This window comes from Aulonocara sp. 'chitande type north' Nkhata Bay, linkage group LG17, assembly GCF_057382095.1.
Source record: "Aulonocara sp. 'chitande type north' Nkhata Bay isolate Kocher_YH1m ecotype deep benthic linkage group LG17, A_spYH_male_GT1.1, whole genome shotgun sequence".
NCBI classification, from domain to species: Eukaryota; Metazoa; Chordata; class Actinopteri; order Cichliformes; family Cichlidae; genus Aulonocara; species Aulonocara sp. 'chitande type north' Nkhata Bay.
In genome coordinates this window covers 36,048,802-36,073,686 of record NC_141360.1, presented here as the reverse complement: position 1 = coordinate 36,073,686, position 24,885 = coordinate 36,048,802, and the positions used below count along the sequence as shown (strand labels likewise).

General features: G+C 41.2%; 2 protein-coding genes across 2 annotated transcripts; both read left to right on the top strand.

Moving 5' to 3' along the window:
• The first annotated feature begins 1,505 nt into the window (after positions 1-1,505).
• On the top strand, positions 1,506-3,118 carry cdpf1 (cysteine rich DPF motif domain containing 1). Its single transcript, XM_086269374.1, has 3 exons — positions 1,506-1,688; positions 1,958-2,069; positions 2,517-3,118. Exons 1-3 carry the CDS (start codon positions 1,573-1,575, stop codon positions 2,643-2,645), a joined length of 357 nt encoding a protein of 118 aa, XP_086125500.1. The 5' UTR covers positions 1,506-1,572; the 3' UTR covers positions 2,646-3,118.
• Positions 3,119-3,992: 874 nt separating this feature from the next.
• LOC147310493 (cyclin-dependent kinase inhibitor 1B-like) lies at positions 3,993-6,990 on the top strand. Its single transcript, XM_086269373.1, has 3 exons — positions 3,993-4,970; positions 5,272-5,434; positions 5,606-6,990. Exons 1-2 carry the CDS (start codon positions 4,568-4,570, stop codon positions 5,403-5,405), a joined length of 537 nt encoding a protein of 178 aa, XP_086125499.1. The 5' UTR covers positions 3,993-4,567; the 3' UTR covers positions 5,406-5,434; positions 5,606-6,990.
• Positions 6,991-24,885: the final 17,895 nt, after the last annotated feature.

Here is a 24,885-nt window from a genome sequence, read left to right as displayed (position 1 = left end):
ATAAAACGGGAATGGTTGGTGATATTAAAGTCCTGTTTGTGGCACATTAGTATATGTGAGGGGGACAAACTCCAGATCGGCGCACAGAATTTGCAGAATGGGCAAAACAAAAATTGGAACAGGACCCTCAGTTCACGCAGAAGATTTTGTTCAGTGATGAGGCAAACTTTTATGTGAATGGTGAAGTTAACAAACAAAACCACCGCTATTGGTTTGACACTAACCCACATTGGATGGATCCCTCCAAGACTGTTGGAACAACAAAAGTGATGGTTTGGTGTGGTATATGGGGTACAACGATAGTGGGTCCATTCTTCATCAATGGAAACCTCAAGGCTGCTGGATATTTGAAATTGCTACATGATTATGTGTTTCCCTCTTTATGCACTGAAGCTGGCACGTTCCCTGAGTTTTTCTAGCAAGACGGTGCACCACCACATTATGGGTGCCAGGTCCGAGCATTCCTAGATGAACAGTTTCCTGGAAAGTGGATTGGTCGTCGTGGGCCAGTTGAATGGCCCCCAAGGTCTCCCGATCTGACCCCCTTAGACTTTTATCTTTGGGGTCATCTGAAGGTAATTGTCTATGGTGTGAAGATACGAGATGTGCAGCACCTGAAACTACGGATACTGGATGCCTGTGCTGGCATTTCTCTTGCGGTGTTGCTATCAGTGTGTGAAGAGTGGGAGAAGAGGGTTGCATTGACAATCCAACACAATGGGCAGCACATTGAACACATTTTATAAGTGGTCAGAAACTTGTAAATAACTCATGAAAGAATAAAGTTACGTTGAAACCAAGCACACCATTGTTTTTCTTGTGACATTACCAATAAGTTTGATGTGTCACATGACCCTCTTCCTATTGAAAAAACAAAAGTTGTATCCAAGATGGCCGACTTCTAAATGGCCACCATGGTCACCACCCATCTTGAGGAGTTTGCCCCTCACATATACTAATGTGCCACAAACAGGACTTTAATATCACCAACCATTCCCGTTTTATTACGGTGTATCCATATAAATGGCCCACCCTGTACTTACTCAGAAGTTTAAGTCAACAAGTCAAAAATCTGAGATATTAACTTGATATTTTGACTTAGCTCTTCCTGCCATTTTTCCCCTTTCAGTGGTGAAAACAAGCTTTCACATTTCGTTTGTCTGAAATAAATTATGATTAAATTATTATTTCATTGGCTAGAAATAAAAATAAAAAAGAAATACATAAATAAAATAGAAACTTTTACCTACTGGACTTACATTTTGACTGTAGGAAAAGTACTTTTTGCTATTCATGCTATCAATTAGTCATTCAAATATTATTAAATTGAACTGCTTAACATAGTACAGTATTTAAAGTCACATATTTTACAGCTCTCTCTATGTCATTTTTAAAATACAAGTGACGCTGTTATAATCGTTGTAACCACATTATTATCGCTTTACAGCGCCATCATATTGTAATACTTTTGGTTGTCTTACCGCTCCAGTCCAGTCGGTGGCGGTAAAGCTTCACGAAACAACACTGACGGACTGGAAGAGAAAACCAGGAACTGACTTTCTGCTGTGAGCGATGGAGGAAAAGGCTGCTAGTGATAACCCTCAAAAAACATTTACGTGCCAGTTGTGCAGTTTAACTAGCCCCTTTACTTACTACGGACAGAAACCGCCTAACACCAGAGCTATCGTGTAAGTGAAAATGAAGCAAAAACAAACAAACAAACAAAAAAACAACCCGTACCATTTTTAGAGCTCTGGTGTTAGCAAGGCTAACGCTAATGTTGTTAGCCGCTATGTAACTAACTGCATGCTGCGTTGAACACGGAGAGAAATAAAGTGCCCAGCGGTGACTAGACTGCACTTGCAGCAGAATAAGGCTTGAACTATGTACATGTGCCCTTCATGACTTAAAGATGGGCCAGAGTTAAGCATGTGTGTTGTTGTCTGTCGTTCGTCAGGCTGCTTGAGGAGTGTTTTATCACCAAGGACCCCTTCAGTCCGGACAGGGAGAAGTTTCTAGTTTTGGGGTCCATTTGCAGCCTTTGTGGCACTTGTGTCTGTGTTGGATCGGTAAGATGTCTCATGATATGGTCAGAATATTTTCCTATCATTTAATCTCACCCATATTAAACCGTGTTGCTAAGCTGCAGACAGGGTTCAAGGTGACAAATAAAGAACCTTGAACAAACTCAACCAGGAGGACTGTCCTCAGCTGTGGGCCGAACGTACTTTTTGGATTTTAAACCCTGTGCTTTTGTCATAATTTTCCACTTGCAGATGCATGTCTGTGGTTTTGATATTTTGCTCAGATGACTCTCCGATCATGTGGCTGAAATGCTGAGTGGGCTTCATGGTTCTAAATCTCTTGCAATCAATATTCAGTCTTACAAGTGGATGGTGAAAATAAATCAAGTCCAAAGAGTAGTGGCACCCACTACCTTTTGGACTTTACTTATGCAAACATGGAGAGCCAAATGCTGAACTTTTGTCATTTCTGTTTCCTTCTCACTTTGTTAGGACTGCAGCCTTTTCTACACCAAGAGGTTCTGCGTGCCATGTGTGAACAAGCACTTGGACCAGTTTCCCCATCAAATTCAGGTCGAGCTGGGTAAGAAGAAGCAGAGTGCAAAGGCTGCAGTGTCATGAGATCGGGAAAGGAGTCCACAACACGTGTGTGTAAAGATGACCACGCTGGACCAACCAGGAAAACAGTGGTTTACACTGTGAATCAGACTGATCGACTTTCCTGCTGGATGTTATTTATTTATCTTAAAAGAGATCGATAAGGGTGACATCTTATTAGGTTGATGGGCCTTCCCAGCCAGTTGCTTGTGGAGGCCAGTTTGGCAACTATTCTGGGAAAGAATGTGAACTATATGCACTGTGCGATTCCACAAACAAGTATAGCTACCATGTAACTGTTTTAGTGGCAGAATGTGGCACAGTTGCATCATCCCCTATTAGTTACATTTAGCTGTTGCGTTAAGCATTTACTCCCATTTTATTTTATTTTTTTACTTGAAGCATACACAGCATTGAATCCGCATCTCTGCTTCCATCTGCATAAACTTGAGCAGTGTCTGTGAAGCACCATTAAAATAAAAACATCGCCTTTTGCATCGGCTGTCTGACTTTTTCACTTATTATTCCAGTTTACCTGTCCTGAGTCCAGCATTCACTTCAAGGATTGTTCCCTACAGCACCACGCACCGTTTACAGCAGCATAAACACATTATGGATTAAACAGCGATAACATCGATATAACGCACACACTCGCTGTGTTTATCCCTACATGTTCAGAGGCTTCTCGAGGGCTAATTGAAGCAGCATGGTCTTGCAGGCAGGCCCCAGAGGGTTTTTTTTTTACTGGCATATGCTTGCAGAGGAATGCAGATGACACTGAGTTTAAGTTTCCCTTTGATTATTACAGGATTCCTACAAAGCCCACAGAATGCCAATAAAGTTGATGATCACTAGTTAAATAATGACTTTTTTTAAACAAATACAAAATGAGAACTCTTAGGGGGGAAATTGGTGTGAAACTGAAAGTGATTTTTTTTTAAGTGGTTTCTATTTTCTGTTTAAATTCTGAGCACGCACACGAGCAATTACAGCCAGTGAAGCACACAAACCAGCCCTGTGGCACCAGTGGCGAAGTCTGACAGCGATAGGCACCGAGCCAACGATGACGAAGCCCTTCGCTGATGTCACTGGAGGGTGAGTGGGTGCCTCGTTTCTTTTTTTCGCCCCCCCCCCTTTTTCTCGCACTTTTCTCGCATTGGAGCCCCCAGGTGTCCTTCAGTGACCTTGGAGCTGTAACTGAACAGAGCTACAGTGATCGCATTAAGCGTGTCCAATCTGCTTACGTGACGCCAAATCAAATCATGCAGCAGTATCTGTCAGCACTCGCACAATCGTTTGGTGACCGATTGCCGCCGCGGTCCCGTACTCGGAGCGCTCTCTCTGCCCGGTAATCCCGGTGTCAGGTGTTAACACGTGAGGTCTGATCTTCACCCCGCTGCGCGCTCTCTCTCTTTTATTTTTAGCGATCGTGCTAATGAGAGAGATAAAACAACACCTTAAATTTGTAACTACACCCTTCCTTCCCTGTCTCCTGACTCCCGTGTGTAACGAAACGCAGTAATTAGGCCATATTCATGTGCACAGTTATTCCAGCTCCGCTCTGTGTAAGAGTTTCTGGGCGGTTCTTAGTTCAGACCAATGAATCGCCTTCTCTGTTTAAATAGTCCTTGATGTCAACTTTTCTTCTACACTCGGAGCTGCCTCTAACGCCATGTTGGCTCTTATGACTTGATGTGTTTTCATCTGCCTTACTACGGAGTTGACAGGAGTGGCTGTGTTAAATCCCCCTCCTCTTCCTCCACACACCCACCCAGCCAGCCTCCCGTGCGCCTTCGGAGACGCTTTTTCCCCCACCTCTGAAATTATTATTTTTTGGATGATACGCGCGGAGCATGCATGCATCATTCCCGTGACTGTCCGTTTGAAAGGAATACTATTTCGGAAGCAGCGATTTGAAGCACGCGTGTGTTGTTTTTCGTCGTTGTATGTGCAACAAAATGTCAGATGTTCGCCTTTCTAACGCGAGCCCGGTGGAGAGGGTGGATGCTCGGCAGCAGGACAACGTCAGAACTTCGGTTCGCAGAAATCTTTTCGGTAGACCGAACCCAGAAGAGATCCGCAGGGATGCGGAGAATTCGGCGCGAGAGGAGGTGCAGCGTTTCAGGGAGACTTACGATTTCGATCTGGTGGAAGGCAGGCCGCTCGCTCCGCGCAGTTACGACTGGGTGCAAGACGACGACGCACCGGAATTTTATAGCAGGCAGCCTCACAGCAGACCGAGAGGCTCTCCCGGAGACAGCGACCGGCTGGATAACGACGGCGGTGACAGGCCGTCGGGTCTCCAACCAGGCAAAAACGGTTCGAAGAAAAGGAGTGCAGAAGATGCAGGTGAGAGCTGTCATCTTTTTAGTTTTGATTGGTTTTATTTGGGCGTCTCGGAGGTGCAGCAGTTGTGTGTGTGTGTGTGGTTCAACCACCGTCTTATTTTGAGTTGTTACTGAAGGTGAAACTTTGCGGGAAGTTCTCTGAGAACCAAAAACACGCCATATTACTGATGCACACCGTTTCCTCCTCGGGCAGCTGATCGCACAAATGCGTCTGGTGGCTTTTAAAAATGTACTCCACGCGACAACATCCTGATAACTTTTTCTGCGTGTGCTCCCCCCCCCCCCCCGCCCCTTCACTACAGACTCTTGCTCCACCGAGTGTTTGACTAAAAGGTCGCGTAGTAGAGATGGTGGCGACGACGATGACAAGTCGGACGGTGCAGGAAGTCAGACGATAAGAGCCGCGGAGGAGAGACCCGGCAGACTCGAGGTCTGAGCGGTGCTTCAGCGGGCAAACAGCGCCAGGTTAGGAGTCAGTGTCTGCACAAATAACCCAGCATGCTATTTATGCGTCATGTCATGTAAACACAGTGTTTCTGAGTATGACTGGTCAACCCTTTATTGTGTGTGTGTGTGAATAACTGCCTTTTTCCATTGTACCATTCAACAGCCTCGTTTCCTCTTTATGTCCCACAGAGCAGAGAGGAGAGACCTGTTGCTGATGGAATACTGTAGCTTTTTTCTCATCATCTGACAGAGGGGAGAGATTTTTTTTTAAATTATTATTATTTTTATTTTATTTTTTTAAAGCAACCTTTTCCTGCAGAAGAGAGGAGGGAGAGGCTGCACAAGCACTGAACATGTACACTATCAAGTTTTGGCACTCATATGAATTAATTTGCCTCAGAAGCAGCAGACAATGTAGCATTGTGCAAATTGATTTTTGCTCATTTGTTTTGTATCTACTACCTATGTTTCAGATGTAGCACATAAAAAAGCATATTATGCTTTTCATACTTTTTTTGTTAATTGTGTTTTAAGTGTAAGTGTGTGAATTTGACATGGGAAGTTGCAGTGCAATTTCCAACAGAGAAATATTATTTTTGTTATAGTGGTCATTTAAAAAAAAAAATCATTATTCAGGTAATTGATATAAGTAAAAAAAAAGAAAAATAAATAAATGCAGATTAAAAAAAAAAAAAAGTCAGGGTTATGTGGAAACAAAATGTCTTCACTTTTTCTATGGCTTTATTCTCCCAGTGTTAAATATCTTTATTTTGAAGGTCCAGATGGCCACACTGTAAGTTGAAGGTCCATCTAACTGGGAATAGCCATGACAGATAAAGTTTACACACAGATCATGTCTCCCTGTTTCCCAGTTTTATGTCATTATTTTATTATAATATTTCTTTTAAGGATGGGGGAGGCCCAAAGTTTGTGCCTTTAAAAAAAAGAAATTCTCTGGGTGAGGGGTGGGAGGGGAGGATGGCTAAACTGCTGAGCAATATCCAACCAAATTTTTTTAACAGTATTTGCTAATAATCCTAAGATTTAGCTTTTATTTTGAAATTAGGTAAGTTCATATTCTATTTACTTTTAGGCCACATATCCTTCCCCTTAGTAAGTAATGCATGTTGTCCAGGTCAACATAGATAAACTATGTTTTAAAAAAAAATCACTGGGCCTTTTTCTTTTATGCAAATATGTGAATCAAAGATTTGTCTTTGTGGTGTGGAATTCATGTGGAACATGCAATTGCACTATTCATTTCTCATTTTAAGTGAGGGCAGAAAAACAAAGTGACACCACCTCACTCGGTGTAAAACTTTGAAGTGTACCTGTGTGCCTCATTTTTTTTCTGTCTTTCTTTTCTTTTTTTTTCTTTTTTTTGAAAAACACTGAAAAATTATACTAACTTATTTATGTTGAGCTTTTTTTTTTCTTTTTCTATCTTTTTTTTTTTTTTCGTGGATGTATGTATAGCTTCCCAAAGCATAATTTTTTGCATTTTTTGTAAATATATATTTTCATTATTGTTTTTAAGATAAATAAATAAAATAGCAAAACTGAGCCTAATAATTGATTTTATACCCTGTGCTTGTGTTTTTTCCCCCCTATTTTCTTTAAAATGCAGCTTGATTAATTAAAAGAGCATCGCTTGTATACTAGAAACAAAAGCCGCTCCACCCTTCACAAACGCCCTAAGTTTAGTGATCCGCCCATGTAAACTACAAGACTGATCATAGTAATTATCAAGTCTTAGGCAAAGACCTGGGGTATTACCACATTGGAGAATAATTGTTCCTTTCAGCATGTGGAATGACAAAGCAGCTCTAGCTACACAATAAGAAACAGTCAAATCACTCAGTGAAGAAGTATTTGTCACACTTTTTTAAGACACTTTACTATTAAATAATGTGCAAAATGAATTCTGCTTCCTATGAAGCTACTGCTCAGTAATCTTACATATCTTGTATGCTGCAGGACTAAATCCCTTATGCCGCAGCAGAGTGCAGACTGCGACTGTGCTCGAGCTTTTTCAGCTAAGCTCTGCCTCTAAAGTTGAAAACAACAAGGGTATGTCCTGAGGAAAAGAGAGGGAGAGAGAGAGAAAAAAACTTTTTTTTTTTTTTTTTAGTTATTGCCCTTCCCTGTCTCCAATCACAGCAGAGAGAAGAAAAGCAGACCACTTAGGAGCCAGCCAGTCAGATAGCTGTGGGAGGGAGCTTTGGACAGAACAGGCTATTCCTTTCATAAGACACAAACCACCCAATTAGTTTCATTGGCTGACTCTTTCCCGTTGATACCAGTGTCTAGGAGTTAAACAGAGTGAGTGAGCGAGACAGCTTTCCCTATGATATACTGGCTGTGAGTGTCTGCAGTCATTTTGAGCTAGCTCATGCCCCTTCTGTTAACTTTTACAGAATTATAAAAAAAAATTCACATGCTTTTAACCATAAGTGTCAATTTGCACTACAATAATAAATTGCATCAGCATTAATCTGACATTTATCCACTCAGGGGAAGTTTTCAATTGTCTTTCCTCTGGTTCGGTGTACTTTATGTGTATATTAACTATTAACTGTTTAATAAGCTCTTAACACTTCTGCCATAATCGCTCACTTTAAAGAACAGCCTTTTCCGGTTCCTGAAAGTAGGTTTTGTGCTGCTTACGAACTTATTTTTCACCCGTTTAAACCCAAACTACAGTCATGTTAAAAAAGGGAAGTTTTCACAGGATTGTGTGAAACATTAAATAAGCCCCCTGATTCAGCAGCTTGTAGAATCAACTTTAGCCACAATAACTTTAAGTCATTGCTTTCTGCACGACTTTATCAGTCTTTATCAGCGGAGGATTTCTGTCCCGCTTTGCTTCAGTTCACTGAGGTTTGTGGGTATTCGTTTATGCACATCTTTCTTAAGATCCTGCCACAGTATTTGAATCAGGTTTGAGGTCTTGGCTTTGACTGGGACACCTTGATTTTTCTTTCTTTTTCAGCCATTCTGTAGTAGAATTCCTGCTGTGCTTAGAATCATTGTCCTGTTGCATGATGCAGTTTCAGCCAAGCTTTAGCTGTTAGACATATGGCCTCACATTTGACTCTAGAATACTCACACTGGTAATACAGTGGAGTTCATGGTCAGTTCAGTGACTGCAAGGTTATCATGTCCTGTGGCTGCAAAATAAGCCAAAATCCCCACCATGCTTGACAGTTGGTATGAAGTGTTTGTGCTGACAAGCTGTGTTTGTGTTTTTGACAAAGTGATGCTGTGCATGATGGCCAAACATCTCCACTTTGGTCTCTTCTGTCTAAAGGACATTGTTCCAGAACACTTGTGGTTTACTCAGATGCAACTGTGCAAACCTGCCATGTTCTTTTTAGAGAGAAGAGAGAAGTAGAGAGAAGTCTTTAGAGAGAAGTCTTTTTTTCCTAATCGTGCTGTCATGACCTTTAACATTTAACATGCTTACTAATGTGTGCAGAGTCTGTGATCTCGCTCTTTGCTGTTTAGGAATTTGTCTGAGCATTGTCTGACCCAAGGGCGTATTTGCTGGGAAGACTGTGGCATTGTATTAACACACACCTGAATGCTCCAAACCACCACAAAGCCAAAACCTCTGCTTTTTAGAAAGGTGGTGACACTTGCTGATGATATATTAGTATCAATCAAAGTCTGACTGAATGACTGCTCATGGCTGCTAGTTATCCTCTTAATCGCTACGGAAGCACTAAGGGTGTACTTAATTTTTCACAGGACTGCAAAGACTCCTATAAGACTTTTTTTCCCCATATGACTGTAACGTCATTCGTGGAAACATGCAGACCGTGCAAACCAAAGACTAAAACCAAAGCCTTTCCGGTCAGTATTTATACAAAGATTATCACATACAGAGTGCACAAATGAACAAATCATTACCCTCTTTTATCCAGCTAAGTCTAGCTAAGCTAAATTCTGTTCAATGAGACACTGACCAATGAAGGAGACAGAGGTTCAAAAAAACCAAAGACAAGTAAAGGCTAAGTGTGACCTCTACTATAGTTAGCTACCAGGGGTAACGTCACGACCTCTGCTGTGTCTTCATTGGTGTTATTATCACAAACATAATATGTTTGCAGTAAGTGATATTTCTAAATAGAGCACAGCACCTATTGCGACCATAAAAGACCAGCTTCTCAGATTCACATATGGCTGTTTGAACCCTAATGAGAACCAGAACCTATAAATGGTTAATGTTATATTTGCATGCTGTCAACTTCCTGGCCAGCAGTGGCAGCAAATGTCAAGCATTTAGTCATATCAACAGAGTCAGAGCTCTGTAGATGTTACTGAAGACAGAAGCGTGGAAGTCACATTAAGATGTTAAGACTGAAGAACAAACAATTAAATGGAAATGGATCTTTCAACAGGATGATCACCCTAAGAGCACAAGTTGCTATATGGATCCACAAGAAGAAATATTTCAATAAACCTTGTGGTGCCAGGGGATCGACTTACTTTTTCCACATGCTCTTTGTTTTTCACATGACTTTATCTCTAAAATTTACTTTTGCAAGATTAGATCTCTTAAAAATTAGATGTTCCTCACTTGGCTATTACTTTTGTTGCAGTGGAAGATTAAGAGGCGTAGGATCTAACATCAAATCTTCCATCTGCATCTTTACTTGCATCAACCCTGAATGGATAGACAAACCATGTTTCCTTTTTTTAAGCTCTTCCAAACACAAAGGAGCTTGTTTCCTTTTCTTGCTTCCAGTCACAACATTTCCCAACATTTTTCCAAGTCCCTGAACACAACTTTTGATCTCCTTCTCGTGTAGTGATTTATATCCGTCTACAATGTGCGTTTAGAGGGGTGATGGTGGTACCTTTCATGCCAAAGACCTAAGTTTGAGTCAAACAAGTTGCATGCTCACCCATCATTTGTACCTTTTATAAATACATTATTAGGTTTAGGCATTGAAAACAACTGGGTTAGCCGTGAGGCTCAGCTTTCAGTTTAACTTTCTGAATAGGCTGGGTCTCAGGAGAATAAATTCACAACTAGTCGCCAGCCAGTCACGGAGTGCATATATTTCCCTAGTGGTTTCCAATGGTCTAGGCCTACATGACTGGGGCTTCAATAATGTTCAACTTTATTTAAATAGTGCCAAATCACAACAACAGTCACCTCAAGACGTGGTAGATAAAGACCCTACAACAACACAGAGAGAACCCCAACAATCACACAACACTCTTAGCAAGCACTTGGCAACAGGGGAAAGGAAAAACTCCCTTTTAACAGGAGGAAACCTCTGGCAGGACTAGGCTCAGGGAAGGGCAGCCATCTACCGCAACCAGTTAGGGGTGAGTGCAGGGAGATAGGACAAAAAAATACACTGTGGAAGAGAGCCAGAGATTAATAACAACGAATGATTAGAAGCAAGGTGGCGCATAAACAATGATGAAAAAAGGTGAGTGAAGAAGAAAACACTCCTCTCTCCCAGAAGCCTAGACCTATTAGAGCATAACTAAGCGAGGGTTTAGGGTCACCTGATCCAGCCCTAACTATATGCTTTGCCAAAATGAAGAGTTTTAAGCCGAATCTTAAAAGTACAGAGTGTCAGTCTCCCGAATCCACCCTGAGAGCTGGTTCCACAGAAGAAAGGCTTCTTTATATTTGAAGGGTTTTTACCTTACAATATAAAGCTAGTTTTAACAGAGAGCCAGTGAAGAAAAGCCAGTACAGGACAAATGTGCTCTCTCTTTGTATTCCCTGTCAATAGTCTTGCTGCAATCGATTTCACAGCAACCTCATGCAAATACTTAGCAAACATTCAGGAAATCCACATTTTTCCCTCACCTTTCCCGGTGGTTGTCAGGCAGTAACCAATTGCTCCAAGGCCTTTAAAGTGCAGTATGCTGCTCTATTTAGCACTGTTAGTCCCGCTGTAAGCCTCCTTTAACCCTCTGATTTGTAAATAAGCATTTTTTCATGGGTTTCAATTTCAAGCTCACAGTTTAACAAATAAAACATCAACCACTGTGAAGCATTGTACAGAGCTGTACTCGGCATGACCTCAAAACCACACTGGAGGGTAAGCTTGTCTGTGAGTCTCTGTGTTAACCCACACTGACCTTTTATAATCAATACACTCCAGCCGGGGTGGTGAAAAAGATACCCACATGCACACAAAGTTAAAGCCTTGAATTTTAACAGTCTCTTATACCCTTCAAGATGTATGAAGAGTTTAATGAGTCCCAGTACATATCGGGTTCACCGTGAGCAGTCCTGCATTTGCTTCTAAGTCAGGAAAATACTACCATACTCCCAATGTTAAATTTTAGCAGGCCCCTTATTATTGCTGCAGATAACGAGAGGAGAAATGGGTCATAAAAGTCTGACATCTTTGGAGCTGACGCTATTAGGAGATATTCAGCAGAGGCCCTACAAAAGTATGAGCTCATAGCTTGGCAAACTCCACTGGGGAATGGAGGTGTGTGTGTGTTTTGAACAGTCTTGTCTTGTTTTAATCTAGAAATACAACTTCCCCCATCTGTTTCAAATTATTCATTTGTCAATTTTTTTAAAACCTCTGGGGTTTTTTTTGGTTTTTTTTACAAGGGCAGAGCTGCGTCACTTCCCCGTTGTGTTATGGTCCATGCTATTGGCAGCGGTGAGATCTGGAGAGATAAAGTAGAGATAGACGGGAAGAAAGGAGAGAAGGTAGAAAGAAAGAAAAAGGAAAAATGAGGGAAAGAATGGGTAGTTAAAGAGAGGGAAGCAAAGATGGGGTCTTTGGCTGTGTCTTGCTACATCCTGGCCAAATCACGTCCAGTGCAGGATGTAAACAAACTAATCTGCCAATGCGAAGTCTTTACACATTTGGGTTTTTTCTGGGCTCTGTGACTCATGCAGCCTGACTGCCCCGCCTTCTACAGTCCTGGAGTGTTTAGTTTGCCTTGCAGCAGGGGTCACCAAGACTATGCAGGCCTGCTGTGTTCCTTAAATATGCATACAAATAGTCTTCAATGAAGTGGACAGAAAAAAAGTTATGGATTTCCAAAACTAAAGCTCCTGGTTTCTATGCAAAGACAGGCAAGCTTTTAAATGTATTGTCCTCGAGATTTCAGTCCTGTCCTGTTACCATAGCAAAGACTGTTTGCACTGAAGACAATGTGCAGCAAATACACCAATTTTGATATAAACACAGATACAAACTCCTCACTTTCTGTAAAATTTGCTGTTTTGAGATCAGATTATGTCACCTACCAGACATTCATTCCATCGGTATTCTGCAAAGACCTTCTCCTCTGCTTCTGACTGGCTCTCACCATAACATTCACATCACATTCCTTCACTGTCACCATATGGTGGATTTTTGTAAAATTCGTGTGGGGTAAAAATCGGATTCAGAAAATTGGTATTTTAGCTCTATATGTAGGTGATTTAGCTGGGTAGGTCGTTTTATAAGAGGGAAAAGGATAACAGAAAAAAAGACAGTGTGTCTCTCTGTGCTTATTCTGTCAGCTTCTCCTCTTGTTAGTGTTGTTTAATTTTAAACATATATAGTATGAAAGATGGCTGTAGCCACCAGGATGCCACCCTTTGGTTTGTAAAGTCTGGTGTGATGCCTTGATGCTCATCAGGTATAGACGTTTTAATCACAAGTCATTAGCCGATGAGACTACCCTGGAAATTTTTCGAAAATCCAAAAAAGTAAAACTTGTGCTTTTTGAAATATGTTGGCTGCAGTCCAGTGACACAGCTTTTATCTTAAACATGAGCCTTCTCCATTTTCAGTTTCAGTTGCAAGTTGTAGTACCACTCAGCTAGTAGGTAGCAAGTATTTGCATTCAAAAGTGAATACTACAGGCAGCTGTGGCATTCTCCAAGCAACCACAGCTAACGAATGAAATGAAAAAACAGACACATTTTCCAAGCAAACGGTGATCATATCACATCCAATATGGACAGCAACTCAAGCAATGTGTGATATCATGTGAGATACCTCAATAGGACTAGGAGTCTTCTTGGAGCCACAACTATTACCCTCTGATGGCCTTTAGACAGATTGCAAGAGTAAGGTACGCATTTTGTACCTTGTGTGGGCGGTGAAGCAAGCAAACACATGCCCACACACAATGAAAACAGAGAGCAGAGGAGAGAAACTAGCAGAGCTAGTGAATATACACTTACTACCAATGTACTTCATACTTGTTACAAAGTTCTTTCTGCTTTTGTCACGCTTTTCCTATGTATGCACCTTTTTTTTGTTTTAGCACTTGCCGCTGGATTAACTGTGTGTCACTCTAGAAGGTAGCATGGTAAAGTGCAGATGTTAGCTTGAGGAAATTCCATCCTCCAAGATTCATTATAATTATAAACACAAAAACAATGAGCCAAGCATGCACACAGTGAGCAAGATAACATCCCTTCCAAAGAGGACAAACTGAGTGTGTGTGATCTGACCTTGGATAAAAGGGCCTGAATTTACAAATCACCCAATCCAGCGGGGGGGGAAACAACACAAATACTGACACTGTAACAAAGGACAACTTGAAAAAAAGGAGCCAACATGGAGGTGCCAAAAATTTTCCTGAGGTATGTGTTGCACACTTGGAAAAAAGACACTTCCAGGCGTGCATGAGTTCAGAATCATTCTCTTTACTCGCTCATTTGCAACTGCAAAACACAAGCACTTCAGTTTAGCGTAGCTGAACTCTGCAGGCTGTCTGTGCAGTAAAACACACAGAATAACTTTTCAACTACTGAACATGTGCTAACAAAGGACTCATTTAATCAGTATTTTCCTACCAATGTTCATATTACAATATTCTGCACACCCGCATGCTCATCCAAGTAGTAATGTAGCAACTGGAGGCTACTCTCTCGATCCTCTTATTAACCATTTGCGACATGATATCCAGTTTCACACAAGTTCAGGTACATCGTGTAAATCACAAACTCCGACATTAGCATTGTGTTACATTAATGACAGTAGCTTACTCTAATACATTTCTTACGTCAACATCATTCTGTTTATACATCATCAAATCACTTGTCCTCACCTGCAAATACAAAACACAAGCACTTCAGTTTAGCGTAACTGCACTCTGCAGGCTGTCTGTGCAGTAAAGCACACAGGACCCCAAAGCTGCCCGATTCAGTGCCTGCATGAGCGTAACCCATGGGAATCATCATTGACCAAAATATTTTAGCTGGATTGCCAGTGAGAACAGTATGTGTCAGAAATACAGTAATAAAGAACTGAATGCATAACGTAACAATGATAAGCACACCAAACACATAAAATTGGGGGGGGGGGGGGGGGGTCAGTTATCTATTACAATACATTCATCTGTGTCCACCCATGAAATGAGTCCCACATATGTTAAACTGGGTCAGCCCCCAAAGATGCAAAGGTGGGTGTAGCTTCCAACTCTAAAAAGTGAAGTAAAGCCAATGTACAGTACCTTAAGCCTGCATTCTTTTATAAACCACCAGAGAACAATTCATGGTCCCACAAAAAACATGACGACTAACTGTGTAACGTCAAGTAAATAAGACCCTGGTCACACAGGCCTAGAGACCAGTATGGCAACCACCTGTCATATGAGAAAAATGTGAGTATTTCCTGAACGGTTGCGATGGGTTTTTACCTTTATTAGTAAAGTTAAGTGCAGACAGGGAAGCAGGAAAAGACACACAGCAAAGGGCCTTGGGTTGACAACAAACTCTGTCTGCTGTATGTGGTCTCCTGCTCAACCCGTGAGCTTAACTGATGCCTCCCACTCCCACAAACTGTATCTAGTTACGCGTTGGGAATGATAAAGCTCTGGTTAAATAAACACTCACTGAATATGCACTGCAAGGTTCTCATATTTCCTTATGTTCTCCCAATGATTGTTGTTGTTTTATTTGTCCGAGTGGTAGATGATTTATTTTTTATTTTAAAGGTAATAGTAGTAGAAAATGCAACTCCTTCATGTCATCCTAAATTAAAAGAATAATGATTGGATATAACATTAATCTGCTATTTTATGCATTTTGCCATATTTGAGTGTGGCATTAAAACATTATTGTTATTACATTATTGGATTTTTATTTTGATTTAGCATGGCAAAGTAATAAAACTGAAAACATATGGCTTTGGGTTTACATTAATTTAATTTAAAATTAAAACCTTTTAAATGGACAAAAATAATAAAAATCATTAATGATAGTCACGCACACTCACGTTGACACAGACACACCCCATCAAGGCCTCATCAACGCTTCGGCTTTGATCGCTTCTCTCTGACCCTGAGGGTTCAGTGACATGACAGAGAAAGAACAAGAGAGCAGTGGGTTAGTTGAAATAAGGCAAGCGTCAAATGCAGAGATAACTCGTGTTCAGACGGATCAGGCGATGGCATGCAAAACTCATTATGTGTGTGAGTTTCCAAATATACAAGCATAGTAATATCAATCTGCTAAGGATTTGTCCTAAAAGTCATAGCAGTTCAGCAGCAGTCACTTTTGTTCAATCACCGAAGGTTTATGTGACTGTGCGTGTGTTTTCACAATGTTTCGTGCAACTCTATAGATTGATTAATGTGAGTGTCTGTGACACGTGCACTGACTGCCTGCTGCTTAATTTTTGACTTGTGTAGTGATGCATTACAAGAGCTTCTCTGTGCTGCTGGGGTAAATCTGTGGATGATTCTGTCAGCATTACACCTAAACAACAAAGTGTTTGCAACTAGTAGAAAACAAATTTTAAAAGAAAACTGAACTGATAAGGTTTTTAGCAGTGAGTTTGACCTGAGGACAGACGTATCAGCACTTACAGGTCAAACTGAGTTCACATCAAACTCCTCTAATTTGTCTGATTGGTGCTGTGATTGGGTGAGTTTGAGTCATAACCCACTTAGAGGGCAAATATTAAAGTCTTTTTTTAGAGCTTTCCTATTACATCTGTTGCAGTTGCTGCTGCTGGTGAGTTCAAGGACATTCCATCCTCCAAGATTCATTATAATTATAAACAAGCATTCATACAATGAGCAAGAAAACATCCCTTTCAAAGAGGACAAACTGAGTCTGTGTGATTTGACTGGATAAAAGGGCCTAAACTTACTAAGTAATCACCCAATCCAGCCGGGGGGACACAAATACTGACACTGTAACAAAGGACAACTTGAAAAAAAGGAGCCAACATGGAGTTGGAAAAAAATTTCCTATGAGGTATGTTCATGGTGTAGCTTCCAGCTCTAAAAAGTACATGACTAACTGTGTGAATAAGACCCTGGTCACACAGGCCGAGAGACTGGTATGGCAACCACCTTTCATAGGAGAACAATGTGAGTATTTCCTGAGGGGTTGCAATGGGTTACTCTACGCCACAGGTGTCAAACTCCAGGCCTCGAGGGCCGGTGTCCTGCAGGTTTTAGATGTGTCCTTGATCCAACACAGCTGATTTAAAGGCTAAATTACGTCCTCAACATGTCATGAAGTTCTCCAGAGGCCTGTCAATGAACTTATCATTTGATTCAGGTGTGTTTACCCAGGATGTTATCTAAAACCTGCAGGACACCGGCCCTCGGGGCCTGGAGTTCGACACCCCTGCTCTACGCTAATAGCAGTTGCTGGTGAAATTGCAGTTGAAGTCCCAGTCAAACACATCTACAGACTGCTCAGTGACCCCCTAGCTACCATGTATAGGTAGTGAAACATGCATATACAGGGAATGCAGAATTATTAGGCAAGTTGTATTTTTGAGGAATAATGTTATTATTGAACAACAACCATGTTCTCAATGAACCCAAAAAACTCATTAATATCAAAGCTGAATGTTTTTGGAAGTAGTTTTCAGTTTGTTTTTAGTTTTAGCTATTTTAGGGGGATATCTGTGTGTGCAGGTGACTATTACTGTGCATAATTATTAGGCAACTTAACAAAAAACAAATATATACCCATTTCAATTATTTATTTTTACCAGTGAAACCAATATAACATCTCCACATTCACAAATATACATTTCTGACATTCAAAAACAAAACAAAAACAAATCAGCGACCAATATAGCCACCTTTCTTTGCAAGGACACTCAAAAGCCTGCCATCCATGGATTCTGTCAGTGTTTTGATCTGTTCACCATCAACATTGCGTGCAGCAGCAACCACAGCCTCCCAGACACTGTTCAGAGAGGTGTACTGTTTTCCCTCCTTGTAAATCTCACATTTGATGATGGACCACAGGTTCTCAATGGGGTTCAGATCAGGTGAACAAGGTGGCCATGTCATTAGTTTTTCTTCGTTTATACCCTTTCTTGCCAGCCACGCTGTGGAGTACTTGGACGCGTGTGATGGAGCATTGTCCTGCATGAAAATCATGTTTTTCTTGAAGGATGCAGACTTCTTCCTGTACCACTGCTTGAAGAAGGTGTCTTCCAGAAACTGGCAGTAGGACTGGGAGTTGAGCTTGACTCCATCCTCAACCCGAAAAGGCCCCACAAGCTCATCTTTGATGATACCAGCCCAAACCAGTACTCCACCTCCACCTTGCTGGCGTCTGAGTCGGACTGGAGCTCTCTGCCCTTTACCAATCCAGCCACGGGCCCATCCATCTGGCCCATCAAGACTCACTCTCATTTCATCAGTCCATAAAACCTTAGAAAAACCAGTCTTGAGATATTTCTTGGCCCAGTCTTGACGTTTCAGCTTGTGTATCTTGTTCAGTGGTGGTCGTCTTTCAGCCTTTCTTACCTTGGCCATGTCTCTGAGTATTGCACACCTTGTGCTTTTGGGCACTCCAGTGATGTTGCAGCTCTGAAATATGGCCAAACTGGTGGCAAGTGGCATCTTGGCAGCTCATGGGCAGTTATTTTGCGCCTTGGTTTTTCCACACGCTTCTTGCGACCCTGTTGACTATTTTGAATGAAACGCTTGATTGTTCGATGATCACGCTTCAGAAGCTTTGCAATTTTGAGACTGCTGCATCCCTCTGCAAGATATCTCACTATTTTTGACTTTTCTGAGCCTGTCAAGTCCTTCTTTTGACCCATTTTGCCAAAGGAAAGGACGTTGCCTAATAATTATGCACACCTGATATAGGGTGTTGATGTCATTAGACCACACCCCTTCTCATTACAGAGATGCACATCACCTAATATGCTTAATTGGTAGTAGGCTTTCGAGCCTATACATCTTGGAGTAAGACAACATGCATGAAGAGGATGATGTGGACAAAATACTCATTTGCCTAATAATTCTGCACTCCCTGTACTAGTCAGTTGGGAAACGCCCTTATGATTGCAGACTAACATGAAAAAGTGAATGCAGCCATGGCATGTTATAACTATGAAAGCAATCACTGGGAGGTTTTTGGTGCAGCACCTTCTCTGCAATCAATTTAACCTGGCAACAGCCTGGTCCTCTTTGCTGTTTCTGTCGTTAGTTGTTACCTTTAGGTACATTTGTAATAGATTCTTTAACAAATATTAAGGGCGTGTCTGTGAGTTGCACCCATACGCATCTTATTAGCCAAGCTAGCTAGCATTAGTTGATAACTTAGCATCCAGTCTTTCAACAAAATATTGTGACTTAGATGACTTGAAATGTTCTCATAAAAATTAACTTAAACTGAACCTTCCAGCCCCCCCCCCCCGACAACAACAATGAGTGCTAAATAAAGTAAACGTGAAAGAAAAATTACATCAGTACTTTGGTCATAAACCAAAGTACAAATGGACAAATGGAAATTTTTACCTGATAGTAATGGTATATTAAAATGCCTCCACCTCATTCTAGCATCCTCTTCTGTCACAGCAACCCTTAGTATCTCTGGCATCTCCAGCTCTGCCTTCTGTCTTTTTGTCAGTGCCATTATCTCCAAAACATACATCATAGCAGGTCTTAACATGTAGTCCAGGGGTGGGCAACTCCAGGCCTCAAGGGTCGGTTTCCTGCAGGTTTCAGATGTATCCTTGATCCGACACAGCTGATTTAAATTCCTAAATTACCTCCTCAACATGTCCTGAAGTTCTCCAGAGTTCTCCAGAAGCCTGGTAATGAACTAGTTCATTACCATTAGTTCATTATTCAGGTGTGTTGAGTCAGGGTGATCTCTAAAACCTGCAGGAAACTGGCGTTCAAGGCCTGGAGTTCGACACCCCTGTTGTAGTGCTAGATTAAAATTTGGTGCAACTGTATTTATCAGAATTTTGAGACACGAATAGGCTAAAGTCCCTGACCTTCCCTTTACATAATTAGGACATTTTCATTTGAAAGGCCAGCTGTAAAACACTAGAACAACTTCCTTTTACTGTGTTTTTGTGGCCACAAAAATCTAGTTTTTGAAATATTTTGCTTTAATAAAAGTGGTGAACTGACTGACATTGCGCTAGAGTCATTCTCCTTTTGTGAAAGTGTCTGCTGTTCACCAAATAAAAATACATTTTCATGAGCACAACATTTCAGGGACACTGATCCCTGACATGTCAAATAAGATTTTTGAAAATCAAAACCACAGGGCTAACATATTAAGCATCTGAAAAACTCGGACTATTGTAACTTATCTGCGAATATTTGAACGTGATGTTACACAATTTATGACAGCAGAGTGGATCACTGATCCACACCACCAGGATATACAGGAATGAGATTGGAATGTCGTTCGGGCTGGAGAAGTGTAGTCGGATGATAACAAAGAGAGGAAAGGTTAGTCAGAACTGAGGGGACAGTTACAAGTATCTGGGGATCCCACAGGCAAATGGGAACCATGAAGAGGCCGCTAGGAAAGCTGCAACCACCAAGTATCTACAGAGGGTCAAGTCCTGAGGAGTCAGCTGAAGAGTAAGAACAAGATCCAGGCTATCAGCACTTACACCCTGCCCGTGATCAGGTACCCTGCTGGGATAAAAAGCCAAAGGAGGAGATAGAAGCCACTGACATCAAGACCAGGAAGTTCCTGACCATGCATGGAGGGTTTCACCCCAAGTCCAGCACCATGAGGCTGTACGCTAAGTGGAAGGATGGAGGCCGGGGACTGGTGAGTGTCAGCACCACGGTCTAGGATGACATAACAAACATCCACGAATGCATCAGGAAGATGGCCCCAATGGGCCACGTGCTCAGTGAATACCCCAGGCAGGAGAAACCCAAGAAAGAGGAGGAACCATCATGGAAGGACAGGCCCCTGCATGGTATGCGCCACCAGCAGATAGAGGAGGTAGGACATCCAGAAACCCTACCAGTGGCTGGACAAAGCTGGACTGAAAGACAGCACAGAGTCACTAATGTCTAATGAGGCACTACACCAAGGGTGGTGGAGAATGACCAAGCTAAGACCCTGTGGGACTTCCAGATACAGACGGACAAAATGGTGGTGGCTAACCAACCGGACATAGTGGTGGTAGACAAGCAGAAGAAGACGGCCGTAGTGATAGATGTAGAGGTTCCGAATGACAGCAACATCAGGAAGAAGGAACACGAGAAGCTGCGCAGGACCCACAAGCTTCCAGGCCTCTGGTAGAGGACCCGAGCTTGAATGAAAGACCGCAGGGGCGAGAGGGGATTTTAAATTTTTTTAATATATAACACATCTGCTGCTGTTGATTTGTGTCAGCATCTTACAGAGAGAAAAAAAAAGAACATTCGTCACTGTGACTGTTTAATTGAAAGTAGGCACTGGGGGCTGTTCTATTGATGTGTTACTAACCACAGCAGAAGGTGAGATCTAGGCTTCAGAAGTGTTTTTAAAAAGAAAAATGCATTTACTAATATATATATATATATATATATATATATATGTATATATATATATATATATATATATATATATATATATATATATATATATATATATATATATATATATATATATAAAATTTGTTGGGCCTATTTTAGTCTACCTAATCTACTTGTTGACTGTATGCTGCATGACAAGAGATGGACAGGCAGGCAATGCTTTTCTCATGAATGTTGGATTTGGTTTTTGGGGGTGTGAGAGAAAAATCTAGAGAAACAACAAAGGCACACACCTGCAGGCTTTATTTTGTTTCTGAATTTCAATGGTATCAGGGTCACCGATAGCCCACACATTTGCCAGACGCATGCACTTCCCCTCATGCACTCACACATGCACACAGCCCGAAGCTACCACTGCCCACACACTTTCACTCTTGAAGCAGCTTCTTTTTATCTGGTTTGTAGATAAAGGCTAACATTTGGAACCAAGCAACACATGCAGAGAGACATCAGACGACTTTTGGCATCGATCACATCAAACAAGGGCAAATCCTGCACCCACGCCATGGTGAACCACTTCTATGTGTGAGTGTGAAAGAGAAGAGGAAACAGTGAGCTCTAACAGACAACAACAAGTCTGTCTGTTGCCTAAACCACAAGCCAAATGTCACATCCAGTGCAGAGGCCTCTTTTTTCACAAATAAACAAATACTGCAGATTTTGCAAAGTTAAATTAATAAAAAAAAGTACATTTTACCCATTAAATGTCAGCTTTTTTAAAAAACTACGTCAACATTACTAGTCAGGAAAACAAATAGACATAGTCAGCACCAGCTACCTATCTCTCTCTTAGACATGATAAATGTCCACTCACAAAAAAAGACACCTGTGAGCACTTGGGCCCAATCCAAAAAACATGCTGCCCTTTTATGACTGACGACGACGATGATACATTTAGCTTGCGATAAGCTGCACTGGTCGATTATTAACTGTAATTAAGGTCAACAATCATCACGAAAGCCAAATGTTTGCGTGCACTCGGGCAAAGGGCAGTGTACACGAGTAATTGATAAAGGGATAAAAAAAAAAAAAAAAATCCATCTCTGTGCTGGTTTTGATAAGGTGAAGAGGTCAAAGTTCAGCTGTTTGTCACTACAAAGTCTCCTGTGTTTTCAACTTTTATACATTTTTGGTTTTTTAATAATAAGTAACAGAATATTCCACCAAACATTCAAGGAAATTTTTTAAGCAATTGTAGGCTCATTTTTAAATAAATTTCCTCAACGTTCTTGAACTATTGATTCAGTTTGCATCACACATTTGTGCAATGTTGACTTATTCTGCAATTTATTACACATCTGCTTATCTTACTGTTTTCAGCAGCCAAGGTACGCATAGTTTCTGCAGAAGCAAGCTTCTGTATTTACCAGCAGCCACCTTTAATCCAACTAAATGAAATCTTGTGTATATTTAAAAAAAATCGACAATATTCCAAGCACTTTGTTGGTCTGAACTAGCAATAATTTTACTACAATATGAGCGATAAGTGCTGTTTGTAATGAATGCAAAGTTCATTTTTGATATTTCTGCTTTTAAAAAAAGAATCAGGAAATGCCATGTGTTGAGTATGTGTTTTGCTTAAAAAGTCTCAGCCACATTATGTAGATTAGTTTGCATCATTTGTTGATCAACTGTGATAGCTGATACCCAAGTAGAAGAAAACACCAATAGCTGTGTTTTCCATTACAGTGACTTTGTGTGTGTGTGTGTGTGTGTGTGTGTGTGTGTGTGTGTGTGTGTGTGTGTGTGTGTGTGTGTGAATGCAAACTTGCATGTTTGCAATGATATCTGAGCAAACATAAAAGTTTACATGTTTACAGATTGTGGTTTTATAGGTCTTTAAATTATATTTGTTCTTCTCACTGTGTCAAAGGATAGCGCAGAAGGCCTGTTCCAAATGCAGATTATACTGAATGTAGCTCAACAGAATAAAATACTGGAATACTTTCACTTAAAGATCTGATTAGTAAGAATATTCACAGAAGTGTGACTGTTTGTGACATCAACTGAAAGAATAAACATTAAGGTACATGACAGCTAGCAACAAAAGCTGATCAATTTGTTTATTTTTTCTTGCATCCAGATCTACTGCATCATTTATACAAATGTTAACCCACCATTCTCTAAACTAACATTTTAATTATTTTAGGTTTATCAAATGAAATCTAAGGAGCTTGGAGTTCTTTAAGTTGTCCAGACACTTTTGTTTCCAAGCTCCTTAGATTACCACGACCCAGATGACTGAGAACCTACACAGATACACCAGATGAAAAAGTAAAAAGAATGTGGGACACAGGGGTAAAGCTAGGTGGCCACAGGTTCCCTTGGCCCTGTACCCCATGGCCATGTCCAGCACCCTTTACACACTTTAATACACACCTTCACACTGTATTGTGAAAAGCATTCACTCACTGCTGAGGTGCATAGTGTGCAGAAGTTACCAAATTTCTGTATAGTCAAAGTAACTCTTAATGCTTTGGCATACTAAGACATCAGCTTTGTGAGAAAAGTTTGGGGATGGCCCCTTCATTTTTCAACATGACTGCGCAGCAGTGCACAAAGCAATGTCCACAAAGACATAAATGAGCAATTTTGGTGTGGAAAAACTTGACTGGCCTGACCTCAACCAGACAGAACCCTTTTGGGATGAAGTAGAGCAAAAACTGTGAGCCAGGTTTTCTTGTCTTAAGACCAACATTTACAGGATACACCAGGTATAACAACTAGCCTGCTGCTAAGTTAAAGTTAGCTTAAAATAAGGAAGCTAGTCACCTACGCAGCCATAGTTAGCCAATGCTAACTATGGTTTAGGTGTATTGTAAATACAGACCATGGAGCCATCCAGTTTCTCAACTAATTATCCAATTAAAGGTTGAAAGTGCCCATTCCAGCTGTCACAGGGCGAGTAGGAGGGTACATCTTGAAGAGGTAACCGTTCTACTGCATGTCTAAAGACTTATTTACAGTTGCCACACTGGTTGTATTGTATGTAAACAGTGATGTTACCACAGCCGTGCCAACATTTATTACTGGCATGGTGGGTGTGTCAGACTCCTGAATGAGAAGTGTTGCCGCTCAGATAAAACCTCTGCACCAGCTCTGCTATAGAATTGGAAGAAACTGAAAAGGTAAATAAAGAAATTGCTGAATTTATTTTTTTTTAAAAATTCTCAAGAGAGCCTAGTTCATTCAAGACATTGCAGCATCTTTCTATGTATAATCTGGAAATCTCTGAGCTCCTGTACTGATATTTGATTAAACTGGCAGTAAAAACTTACAGTAATGTTCACAATCTGGCCACGGTGCAAACATGAGGTAATTGAAGTATGCATGAGAAGTCAAATTCATACAAAGTGTGTCTCACGCGAGCAGTTATGACCCACGCCGCCATCTACGAGGTTGACAGCAGCAGGTAACACTGACACACCTGTAATACAGTCACTCTAGAATCACCAGTTAACCGACCAAGCTTGTTTTTGGACTGCTGAAAGCTGAATTGCTCACGGAGGCCAGCTGTCAGATTCAGACCTCAGATCTTACGCTAACCACTGCACCAGATAGTAGTTCATTTAGAAACAGAGACATTTAAAGGTGTTTAGCAAAATGTAGCGGAAATTCCCTCTCCGTGAATCGCTACCTTATCATGGTGGAGGGGTTTGTGTGTCCCAGGGATCCCAGGGGCTATGTTGTCTGGGGGCTTTTGCCCC

Excerpts from the sequence above, each read along its gene's own strand:
- LOC147310493 (XM_086269373.1), top strand. The coding sequence starts at position 4,568 with ATGTGCAACAAAATGTCAGATGTTCGCCTTTCTAACGCGAGCCCGGTG. Across the intron at positions 4,971-5,271 it reads AAGGAGTGCAGAAGATGCAG|ACTCTTGCTCCACCGAGTGT; the intron begins GTGAGAGCTGTC and ends CCTTCACTACAG.
- cdpf1 (XM_086269374.1), top strand. The coding sequence starts at position 1,573 with ATGGAGGAAAAGGCTGCTAGTGATAACCCTCAAAAAACATTTACGTGC. Across the intron at positions 1,689-1,957 it reads CCTAACACCAGAGCTATCGT|GCTGCTTGAGGAGTGTTTTA; the intron begins GTAAGTGAAAAT and ends GTCGTTCGTCAG. Across the intron at positions 2,070-2,516 it reads CTTGTGTCTGTGTTGGATCG|GACTGCAGCCTTTTCTACAC; the intron begins GTAAGATGTCTC and ends TCACTTTGTTAG.